This window comes from Labeo rohita, chromosome 13 (genome assembly GCF_022985175.1).
Source record: "Labeo rohita strain BAU-BD-2019 chromosome 13, IGBB_LRoh.1.0, whole genome shotgun sequence".
NCBI classification, from domain to species: Eukaryota; Metazoa; Chordata; class Actinopteri; order Cypriniformes; family Cyprinidae; genus Labeo; species Labeo rohita.
This window is the reverse complement of record NC_066881.1, coordinates 36405222-36418260: the sequence shown is the minus strand read 5'-3', so window position 1 is coordinate 36418260 and position 13039 is coordinate 36405222. Positions and strand designations below refer to the sequence as shown.

At 39.5% G+C, this 13039-nt stretch overlaps 1 protein-coding gene across 1 annotated transcript; it reads right to left on the bottom strand.

The window, feature by feature from the left end:
• Nucleotides 1-2136: 2136 nt before the first annotated feature.
• lbh (LBH regulator of WNT signaling pathway) lies at nt 2137-12792 on the bottom strand. Its single transcript, XM_051126463.1, has 3 exons — nt 12656-12792; nt 5964-6064; nt 2137-2983 (listed from the first exon to the last, which is right to left on the bottom strand). Exons 2-3 carry the CDS (start codon nt 6039-6041, stop codon nt 2777-2779), a joined length of 285 nt encoding a protein of 94 aa, XP_050982420.1. The 5' UTR covers nt 6042-6064; nt 12656-12792; the 3' UTR covers nt 2137-2776.
• Between the last annotated feature and the right edge of the window lie 247 nt (nt 12793-13039).

Here is a 13039-nt window from a genome sequence, read left to right as displayed (position 1 = left end):
GAAGCTGACGCCACTTCTAAACTTGGTCGCCAACTCCGTCCTGATGTGAAATCTGCCAGAGGAATCTCACACGAAATTCCAGAAAATACAAAACATTTCAGGTTAAAACTCCTTGCTCATCCCGTTGAGAGTCACATACTGAGCACAGTATAAAACATTCAAGTCGCTTTTAACCGTTTCAGATTTGCGCTTCAATATGAAAACAACACAGTGGCTGAATCAGAACAAATCTGACTGAACACAACGTGAACGCTAGACGAGCACATGATCTCGAGCAGAAGAGATCGAAGCAGGAAGAACAGAGAGATAAATGAGTGTCATTACAGGAAGAGCCTTTGTTTGTGCTCCTCAGCTCTCAGAAGTAAAACTGACAGTCTGTCGGTGAACAAACACGAATACACTGTATCTTACCAACATCAGCTGGGCTCCTTCACTGCTGGGCTTTTAATTAAACAATGACCAAATAATGAATCCGTGCTACATGAGGAGAGAAACGGCCGTGCGATCCCTTTTTCTTAAAAGCCAGGAAGACTTCAACACCCATAATGCACTGGGCTCAATCCCACAGTCCATAAGCAGGGATGCAAAACCATGGAAGTACGATCTGTAATTTTCAAAAAGCACTCGATCTCTCTCAAGTTCATCAGATGACACGTTCAGATCTTCAGCAGATAAACAGGCTCATCTGAGTTCAGCTAACATGGAGAAACACTCAACACGGTTCATTTGCATATCACTGATTCTGTAACAATATAAAGCTGGTTGAAAACGGATGATAAATCGTCGATCAATTATAAATAATTAAAGCTAACTGCGAGGCTCAGAGCAGCGTTTCTGTTCTGCGGAGAGGAAGTGTGCTAGTTTCGAGGTGAGCCCGTGGAGACAGGAAGGCAACATGCGGTTAGCAAAACTAAATACAGTATACATGCACATTCACACACGCAGATATTCTCTGCAGGAAGTCACAATATGTTTAAAGTCTTTGTGCGGAGTGGCGAGTCGCATCAAGACAGAAACAAACCAGGATAAAAACACACAACCTGTTTCACGCTCACAGATGTAAACAAACACTTTGAGAAATATAAACGTGCATGCTCAAAAGAAGCTTCACTTCGCTCTCTAAATAGAAACACTGCACGGACCTCTACTGTTTTTATATGCAGCTAGTTAGAGACACTACAAACTAACCCTGACGCAGTCTTCATTTTATGCTGTTTTTATAAATAAGAATGTCCTTCAAAATAAGGTTTAAATGAGAAGTTCACTTCCAGCGCCCTCAACTTTGAACTACCAAAATGCAGCTTCAAATCCTAGCAGCGGAAGAAGGGTCTTTATTTTCGAAACAAATTGATGATTTATATACTTTTTAACCTCAAACGCTCCTCTCGTCCATTCTCTGGGATGCGCATGCTTAGTTTGTGTAATCTGGGTCAATACAGTTAGGGTGTGTCGAAAAATCTCGTTTTCTTCCCCAACTTCAAAATCATCCTACATCACTGCAGAAGAACCAACCCAGTGTTTACAAAGTGAACATGCAAAGATCAAACACCCTTTACAAAAAAGGTAAAACACTGATATAGGACACATTTGAAGCTGAAGACAAGATGGGAGGGTTTTTTTTTGACCTACATTAACTGTATTGACCCAGATCACACAGACTATACATATGCATCGCAGAGAATAGACAAAACAAGTGTTTGAGGTTGAAAAGTATAGACATTGTCAATTTGTTTCAAAATTTATCAACTGTTTCACTAGATACACTTCTTCCTCGGCTGGGATCGTTTAGAGCCTTTGAAGCTGCATTTAAACTACATTTTGGAAGTTCAAACTCACAGCCATCATTGAAGTCCACTATATGGAGAGAAATCCTGAAATGTTTTTCACAAAAATCATCATTTCTTTATGACTGAAAAAAGAAAGACATGAACATCTTGGATGACAAGAGGATGAGTACATTATCTGTAAATTGTTGTTCTGGAAGTGAACCAATCCTTTAAATCATTTTTGGGTACACTGGTGTGCAAAACGTGCAAGTAGGGACACACACACACACTCTCTCTTTGCATACTTATTTCTTTCGGTTTTAAACACAGAGAATCTGAAGAGAGTCTTGGGAAACACTGTTTTGTAAAGCACTTTCAAATGGTTTATTTACAGCCTCTGTCAGTCAGAGAGGAAGTGGCGTACATACAAAATAAGAGCAAACTCCCTGAGTCTTTACAGATGAACAGACGCTCTGCACAGACAGGAAGTGATTCTGTGACAGACCCGCAACACAAACACTGACATCTACATACACATATATACTGCATAGAGACACTCGCAAACACAGACAGAGACGCAGGAACCATTAGAACACGAGACACGGTCAGTTCTGCTGTGGACAAATACAACAAATTCAGGAAGACGGCCGCGGTTCTCCTACAGATTTCAGGACTGATGCAGACTGACACAAGACGTCTTACCTGTCGTTCATCTACAGAATATTTACAGTAAAATCCACATACAAACACTATTGGCATATGGTCAGGAAGATCGGTGTTATTCAGGAAAGCTTGTAAATAACAGGAATGAGTGCAGGACAGACTCACACCATCATCATTATGAATAATCTTCTGACACACACTGAGCATGTGCAATCGTCCTCACACACACACACGGGAATGAAGTCCGCTCACGGCCCGAGCGAGCGGATGTCAGTGATCGGTTGTTCTGTATGTGTTGGTGTGATCGTCTATTCTATGTGTGTGAGAGTCAGTCAGTCGGATTCTCTCTAGCGCTGAGAGTTCTGCATCTGTCCGTTCTGCACGTTTCCGTCGCACTCTTCCTCGTCCTCCTCCTCCTCGCTCACCAAGAACTCCTCGGGCGGCCAACGCAGCTCCCCGCTCTCCACCTCGTCCTCCGTCGGCTCCACCACGATGGACGGCAGCCGGTCCTTCAGCTTACAGCAGCGCTCGAAGTCTGAGGGATCCGGAAAGATCTGAGTGAAGAAACGAGAACATTCAGTCTGATTACACACACACACACACACGTTTGTTTTCGTCAATTGTGGGGACTTTCCATAGACTTCTATAGTTTTTATACTGACCAAACGATATTTTTAATCCCCTAACCCAACCCTAACCCTTACAGAAAACCGGTTTGCAGTGTTACACTTTCAGATAAACATCATTTACTATTCTTAATCATTTTTTTTTCCATCGTGGAGACTGACGGTTTTACTATCCTTGTGGGGACAATTGGTACACAAGTACATAAACAAGTACACACACACACACACACACACACACACACACACGTTTGTTTTTGTGAATTGTGGGGACTTTCCATGGACTTCTATAGATTTTATACTGACTAAACGATATTGTCTATCCCCTAACCCAACCCTAAACCTAAACCTAGCCCTCACAGAAAACATGTTTGCATCGTTACACTTTCAGATAAACATCATTACTATTTTTAATCATTTGTTAACATTGTGGGGACCGCAGGCCGAACATTTGGTCCCCACAATGTAGCAAAAACAAGTACACACACACACACACACAAATAAACACCCACGCATACACATGCACAAACACACACTCACACACACACACTAATAAACACTCATGTACACATTTACTCGCTTATGCACATGCACAAACACACACACACACAAAAGGTCACACACGTGAACATACACAATCACAAACATTCGCACACTCACACACATTCTCAGTCACAATCACATGAACACTTGCACGCACACACACGCTCACAATAAAAAGCGCAATGAAACACACTTGCACAATAATAAACGCACACACACTCACTTTTACACAAGCACAATCACACACTCGTACAAAAACTCACACTTGCACAGTCACACACACATTTACACACATTCTCAGTCACACACAATCACATGAACACTTACACACACACACACACACACACACTCATGCTCACACTAAAACACATATGCTCATGCACAATCAGACAGACATTTGTGCGCACACACACACAATTACACACATTCTCAGTCACACACAATCACATGAACACTCCTGTTCACACTAAACACACATATACTTGTGCACAAACTGAGACACACATACACACACACTCTTGTTCTTCCCCTGACGTCCTGAAGTCTCGTTTTGGCTGAATTCTGGATGAAGTGTGGTGTATTTTTAGCTCGGCATCATTCAATGACATACATGGGCGGCAGGGAAACCAATAACACAATCTGGGCATCACGCCAGTGGAAAGAACATTAGTGTGTGTGTGTGTGTGAATGATGAGAAAGAAAACAGATGAAAAGAAGGACAAACAGAGCGAGAGATGTTCTATAACAGGAACTGAACCATGAGACCCTCGTCTGACCCCCCCCGATCCATAAACAACAGCGGAGCATGAGACTGAAGATTCAAGACTGAAATAACCAGCAGCCATTAAACTCTGAACAAAAACACCAGAGGAACAAGAACATCAGCCCTACATTCTAAACAGAGACCAAATATTTCCACAGCATCTCCTGAGACGGCTGAAGACGGTCTCACATGAAACTCTAGAGGAGCTCAGATGAGTTCACGACAGGGTTAAGATCCTCACGAACGCTAAAGGAAGACGTTTGCTTCTCTAACAGCTCAGGTGAAACGTTAAAGCGTCAGAGCTGATTTGCACTTGGAGCGTGAAAACACCTGAAAACATCAACTAAATATCGAGTAGAAAAGAGGCCGTGATGTTTTATTCTCAGGGCTCTATGACTTTTGCGATGTGGAAAACATGGATGGAATCCAGTAATAAAAATGGAATTGACTGTATAAAGGAATAAATTTGGCAAATGTTGAATGAATAAATCAGAAGTAGGACTGTACACTTCAACAGTTGGTGATATGGACAAATGTGTGTAAGTGCAGTGCTTAAAATAGAAGGAATTTTTAAATTTCCATCTCGTTACATTTCAAAAGATGAAGTAAATTGTTAAAGCTTTATGCATTTGTTTGATTACCACCACTTTTTATACATTCACATAGGTTACAGATTTCAAGTTACTTTGAAATCTTTTTAATTTAATTTACTTTTTAATTTAAAATGTAACAAGTAGTGTAACTTTTCATTTACTCTATTAAAGTCATGTAACTTATTACATTTGATTACTTTTCTAAATTTCTAATATTTTCAACTGTTAATCATTTTGAAACATTTAAATCAGGCAGCGTTACAGTAGCACTCGACACTGATTACTGTCACTTTCAAAATCCTTCATCACTTGAATTATAAGTAAGGGATAATATACACCTTTATTTTGCAATAACAACTGGCTGAATGTGTATTATTCTGTGTCCTAAACTCCTGAAACACTGGTGTCTCATTTTAGAGCAGTCAATGCAATTTATGAAAGAAGTCAATTAAATCTGTGTGTGTGTGTGTGTGTGTGTGTGTGAGAAACAATTCACATGTAACAGATTTAATTATTAACATTTTCAAAAGTAACTCTAAAGACACATTTTTTTCCCCCAGTAACTGTAACTAATTAGAATTACATGTAATTTGTAATTAAATTACATAAATTCTTTACATGTAACTAGTTACTCCCCAACACTGATTACATGGCATTGATGGTTTACACTTAATTAGCTCATGAATGAATGCAGAAAAATGAAAATAGACAACAGAGAATTTCTGAAAACACATTTCATGGGGCTCTAATATTGTTTTTTTTAAATAAATATTTTAGCAAACTATTAAATAATTAAACTTTTATGAACTTCAACTGATTAGACGTTCTTCCCGATTATTAAAATAAAAAAAAATAAAAAACTAAAAAAAAGTGGAATTTGGGATAAAATACAAATGGACTTTTTGAAATAATAAAAGATTTCATAGCATTTGCACCCATTTAAACATGAGCATTCATGACCAGTTGGAGTTTCAGGCCCAAACAAACACACACGAGTGCAGACACACGTTACCTGGAAGGTCAGGCGGTCTTTGCTGGGACTGAGCCTCATGTCGTCCATCGGTGTGGCGCTGATCATCACGTCAGTCATCACGGCACACGCTACACGCTCAGCTGCACGGGACACAAACGCAAACACAAACACGCACGGTTACTCTCAGTTCATGCACATCATCAGCCGAGTCTCCGCTAGAACTGAGCGAACAGATCGCGGTGCGTTTGAGAAGGACGCAGAAATCATTCTGTGGCTGCGCTGCATGCAGTTGTACAATAAAACAAACTCAAAGCAGTCTCTCGCATCGAGCGCATTAGCGTGTTTCTCACCGCACGCGCGTTTGCACGGTAATTGCTTTCTGAGCACAACAACATACAGGAAGCCCTTCGTGAAGCGTCCTCAAGCGCAGCTTCACTCTTCACCGCAGTGGAAACCCCCAAAACCAGCAGCTCTTCTGCATCTCAACACGTCCTGAACGCCAACACACCGATTCCTGTCTGTCAACACAGACTCTCTCCGTGCAAAGCGGGCTGGGATACAGAAATCCCCCCGTCCAACTAAAGCGACTCATTCGGTCCCAATGCAAACGGAAGCGGACCGAACTGTTGAAACGAGCTCTGATGTGGTTCCTGCTAAAGGCCGGATTGCAGGTGAGATTAAGTAGAGCGTAGGACGCTAAAGATGATTGAGATTCCCTCGTCCGTAAGCCAAAATTTGAAACACATTGCATAACCGCTAACATGTTAAAAACAAGACGACGTCAGCGGCTTTATCCATCGTGGGATAATCCCAAAATCTCCCAACTGAATGAAAATGTAAAAGCCTTCCATTTCATTAATGACCAATTACACAGGAGTGAGGGCAACCACCGCCGTCGCTCCATCTGATCAGTCATAGCGAAAGCGAGCGGTGGGCGTGCGTGCGGCTCGTACAGTGCAGACGCACCGAAACTTTCCACTGCTGCAGGTTGAAAGAGTCTCTGATGGCTCCAGCGCTGCAGGTGTTCAGAGGTCAGATCATCGTGACACAGAGAGCGAACTCTACAAACTAAAGAGCGAACACGCTGCACCTCACCTTCCTGAACGACCTCACACACCCTACACACTTACCTGAGCTTCATATCTGCTATATTGTTAAATCAAGTCAATAGCAGAATCAGTGATGGAAACTCAATTGTGTTTCAGTTCAGATTCTGCTCTAAAAGACACCAGCGCCGTTACTCTGATCAGTTCAGGTCAGTGTTGGTTCAGATTCGGGCTGCCACACGAGTCATATTTTATTGTGTTCATGATTTTTGCTTCTATTGATTCATTACATATAATCATCTGCAACAGTTGCCTAGCTAAAAATATTTCATTTTAATTTGGCATTTGCATGATTCTGCATTGGTAATATATATATATATATATATATATATATATATATATATATATATATATATATATATATATATATATATATATAGTTTTTATTCAAGTTTTAATTTTAGTTATTTTAGTACATCAAGTTAAACTAAATTAAAATGAGAAATTTTGTCATATTTATATATATATATATATATATATATATATATATATATATAAGCTTTCATTTCAGCCAGTTGAAATGAATATGTTTTTAATTTTTGCTTTAATTTGAGTATTTATATCTTTATAGATGCGGTTGGCAAATTTCCCCCAATCAGACTTTATTAATGTAATATGCATTTATAGATAAGTGTTATTTTTAAATTCTGCTTGTTTCCTGCCATTATTTACACTCATGCATTTGGCAGATTCTTTCATCCAACATGACTTACAATGCATTCGTGGTATATGCACTTTATCAGTTCATGGGAATGAACCCGTGACCTTGCTGTTGCAAGCGCCATACTCTACTGTTTGAGCAACAGGAGTTTATTTTGTGTAATTTTGTAAACAAAATTGAAGTGCTGAACACTGAAGTGCTGTGAGCTGATGTTATGGGTCTGAGCTTTCTGAAACGTCAGCGTGTTCCTGAGGCTTTTTCTCACACCGGTTATTTCAAGTCTAAACTCAAGTCCAGCGGTCAGACAGAAACCACACAAACACACAGACAGAGCTGCGGTGATCACGAGGACAATGACAAACGCAAGCAGGTTTTCAGAAGCACTCCAGTTTCCCGCTCATTGGATTTTCCAGACCGTCCCAAAACAGCAGCATTGATTTCGTGACACGGCCTGACGGGACGATCCATGTCACCTTCCGACGCAACACGAACAAATCGCCACGTCCACAGCGTTCTGAGTTTCTGCTTCATCGGCGTTTGTTTGCTGGGATCAGCAGATGTTTGAAATATTTAACTTTTAGTCCACTTTCAATTCACACTGTTGGATGATTTGAAATCCAACCAAACTGAATACTATTTGTGACCCTGGAGCACAAAACCAGTTTTAAGTAGCACTATTTGCAATATTTGTAGCAATAGTCAACAATACATTGTACGGGACAAAATGATTTTTCTTTTACACCAAAAATATATTAAGTAAAGATCATGTTCCACGAAGATATTTCATACGTTTCCTACTGTAAACATATCAAGACTTAATTTTTGATTAGTAAAACTTCATTTGGACAGCTTTAAAGGTGATTTTCTCAATGTTTAGATTTTTTTTTACACCCTCAGATTCCAGATTTACAGAATCTCTGACAAATGGAAATCAATGGAAAGCTTATGCATAAATATCAGTTCAAAAAACTGACCCTTGTTTTGTGGTCCAGGGTCACATTTATCATCTAAAGCAAGTGACTTTTTTTTTTAATGAGCATTAGATTAAGAAACGCATGAAAACAGAGACCTTGTTGATCCACACTATATTTTCAGAAAACCAAATCATCTGTACAGAGATGGACTGTAAATCTACTTCATTGTGCGTCATTTAATTTGACTGTCATTTAGTATCACTAAGATACTATTACGGTTTTTATTCATATTTTTCATTTGAATTTTGATTAAATTTTTAGCTATTTTATTCTTTTGTCATTTTTAGTCATTTATATTTATATAGTTATTATTTTTCTTTTTTTAATATTTTAAAATTGTAATAAAAATATAATAATGTATTTAATTTTAGTTAACATTTATTTCAAGTAGTGAATATGTTGTTCTTATAGTTTTAATTTTAGTTTCAGTTTTAGTTAACTTTAATAGTCCTGGTGTGTGTTCTGAGCAGATGTTTTCTGACAGCTGTTATGAATCAAAAGGGTTTTCTGGTCTCTGTTCATGCGTTTCATTACTTTGCTCTGCTGATGCTTATAAATACTGCGAATGAGCAGTGACTGAAACCTGAATATTATTATTATTATTATTATTACCAATTAAATATATCACAAGGGTAAAACATTTGACAAGAGTTTCAAGTTGTTTCTACACTGACTTAAGATTGGCTTCTTTGAAGGTTTGACTGATTTGTAAAGTGCTCAATATCTGAGGTTCTCGAATCGCTGGGATCAAGTCTAGCGGTGTGTATTTTCAGCATTTATAATATCAGACTCAAATTCACCGAGTTCATAACGAGACCTCGACCCGACTAGATCACCGCAAAACCAAACTAGAACACATCAAACTAGATCACTCTCATTAAAATCAATGATCCACCTCATTTACCCTCTGTCTGAAATGAACACGAAAACATCACGTGAGTGATTTCATTACATATTATCCATTACATCAAGACACTGAACGACATGACTTCAATAAAGAGTGTAAAACCATCCATAACGTTCATTTAAACAAAACTCTGCCTCATTACAAATAAAGCCTCACGCACGGATGGACGACGGGGTCTAAACCATCCACAGACCAGTCTCACACCTGATTGGCTGAGGAATCCAAAGTGTTCGAGACTTCCTGTGTCGACTGTGGGTCTGAACAACAGATCTGAAGGAGCAGCAAGACTGAGAAACACCGTGCTGCAGAGAAGAGTTCAACAGAGTGATTCATATAACAAATGAAACCGATCGGAATCAGACGCACTCGATAAGATAGAAAACATGAAAGAAGAGGTTTTTTAAGACACCAACAGTCAACAGGCGGAGAAAGCGTCTCTCTCTTTCTTTCTCTCTCTGTCCGGTGAGGAGCAGTGACAGACCTGAGCGATAAACACTCAGCACTGCCAGTGATATTTCAGCAGGAGAACGTCTAAACATCCTGCTCAGAGAAGAATAACAGAACATCAGCCTAATAAAACACAAAGATCACAAAGGAAAGGAAGTGGAGGAGAGAGAGAGAGAGAAAGAGGGGGAGAGAGAGAGAGAGAGAAAGAGTCTAACAATCAACCTCCTGCTAAAATTATCCAGACCGAGATGAAACGCAACTAACCTACAGAACATCAAAACTCAACTTCATCTTTTTTTCCATCAAGTACACATTAATTTGATCAAAAGAAACAGTAAAGACATTTACAATGATTTCTGTTTCAAATAAATGCTGTTCTTTTGAACTTTTTATTTACCTGTGAATCCTAAAAAAATAACATGTATCACAGTTCCCAAAAAACGGTTTTCAACACTGCTAAAAATCAGAAATGTTTGTTGAGCAGAAAATCAGCACATTAGAATGATTTCTGAAGGATTAGAAATTCAGCTGCGCATCACAGAAATAAATTACATTTTAACAGATTTTCACATAGAAAACAGCTGTTCTACATTGTAATATTACTTGACTGTTTTACTGTACTTTTCATCAAATAAATGCAGCCCTGGCGAGATTTCTTTCAGAACCGTGTTGAACTCTTGACGGGTCGTGTGCATCAGGTCACTCATCAGATCATTAGCCTCAAAAACACGACAGGATTTATTTTCCAGATGACGAGCCAAAACGCCTGATGCCAAGCGTCGAGACGAGGAGACGGGGTGACAGACGGACGCTCTACTAAGACCCTGGCAAAGCGACAGGGCACAGCGAACGGCTGCTCAGATATGAACGAGATTACCCAGAGTGCATCTGTTCAACGCTCCCGTCTTTAATACACAGAAGCGTTTAGGGGTTTTTAAGCTGCTGGCAGAGGAGCATCGGTGGTGAACTCAGTACCTGTGTGTTGTCTGACGGAAAGAAGAGCGTTTGCGATGATGCAGCATTCACACTGATAATGAACTGAATCAACATTGTACTGAATTGAATGAGCACTGATGTGAACTGATCTGAATAATCACTCTATTGTCTTCTGTAGAGCTGCGTTTGTTTCTTAACTGATCAATTACAGTACTAACACGGTTATGTTCCTGTTTTTCTCTGTAAAGCTGCTTTGAAAGAATGTGTATGGTATAAAGCTCTACAGAAATAAATACGGAGCTCATGTAATGATGAGCTCAAACACTGAAACTGACAAAACAATGATCATTCACAGAACATAATGAGGTGTGCATGTCTGAGGAAATACCCTTCATATATGTGACCCTGGAGCACAAAACCAGTCTTAAGTATCACGGGTATATTTGTAGCAATAGTCAACGATACATTGTATGTGATAAAATGATCGATTTTTCTTTTATGCCAAAAATCATCAGGATATTAAGTAAAGATCATGTTCCATCAAGATATTTTGTAAATTTCCTACTGTAAATATCTCAAAACTTAATATTTGGTTAGTAATATGCATTGCAAAATACTTAATTTGGACAATTTTAAAGGTGATTTTCTCAATATTTTGATTTTTTGCACCCTCAGATTTCAGATTTTCAAATAGTTGTATCTCAGACAAATATTGTCCTATTGTCATAACAAACCACACATCAAAGGAAAGCTTATTTATTCAGAATTCAGATGATGTATAAATCCCAATTTTTAAAAAAAATGCTCCAGGGTCACATATTTGGCTGGGATCAAACTGTGTGAAAATCTGGAAACGTAAAATGATAAGAAAATCACCTTTAAATTTGCTCAAATCAAGTTCTTAGCAATGCATATTTAAAAAAAAAAAAAAAAAAAAAAAAAAAAAGTTTTAATATATTTATGGTACGACATTTACAAAACATGGAACATGATCTTTACTTAATTTCCTAATGATTTTTGGCATAAAAGAAAAATCGATCATTTTGAGCCATACGATGTATTGTTGGCTACTGCTACGAATAAACCCGTGATACTTAAGACTGGTTTTGTGCTCCAGGGTCACAAATTAATGTGTGTTTTTACATGCATGTTCTTCAGTATGTTCTGCAGTATGTGGGACACATGTGAAGGGGTCAGAAGACACACATGAAGGATTCCACTGACTGACACGATGTGAACTAAACAAAGCTCTTCACTAATGATCTTCATTCAGCAGTGGTGGAACAAACAGAGGCTGATGAGCCGCAGTGAGCAGAAGCAGCAGGACATTTGGGCTGGTGCCAATAAAAATGCCCAGAAATCACTGATGGAACAGGTCGTGTCGTTCTGCAGATGGAAACGCTCTGAACGAGCGACTGTGGAAATGTGAGTGAGCGAAAGCGATTCATGACGGAACGTGACCTTTGATTCTACAGACGAATGAAGAAGTGACTCAAATTGACCAAGCAGAGCTGAGACTGATGAAAGCGATCACACGGACTCATCAACGAGCCGAGTGTTCAACGATAAGAATACTAGCGCATCGACTGTCAAACACGCCATCACATGGCCGAAAAATTACGTTTAGCGTCATAAGCTGCTCAAAGGCAATGCACGAATTTACTAGACGAAAGCGGCGGTGAATGAGAGGATGGTCTCACCTGCGAGTTCATCAGCCGATCCGCACACACGCGTTTCTCCCGCTGCTCGTCAACGCAAATATCTCTGGAGGTTCAGATGACGAGCGTCACGATCGCGCTTCCTCAGGTGCTCGATGAATCTCCACACGAGCCGCTGCGTGCGGACTTTTATACGGGAGGCGTGACCGGCCGCGGAAGCCACGCCCCATCGGACCCCGCTCTCAAAATTCCTCAATGACATCGCGCTCGTCAATGAGTGAAAAAGAGCAGGTTAGATAACGCTCAATCTCCGAGCAGGTTTTCGATACACGTAAGAGAAAATATACCGAACGCAGATGGAAACGCCGCTGCTTTTGCATAAAGAAAGTCATTTAATGTATTTATAATTAAACTCAGTATCTGTGT

What these genes read in the sequence shown, in the direction of transcription:
- lbh (XM_051126463.1), bottom strand. Translation starts at nt 6,041, where the DNA reads ATGACTGACGTGATGATCAGCGCCACACCGATGGACGACATGAGGCTC. An exon ending in AAGACCGCCTGACCTTCCAG is followed by an intron (nt 2,984 to 5,963) that starts GTAACGTGTGTC and finishes TTCTTCACTCAG; the next exon opens with ATCTTTCCGGATCCCTCAGA.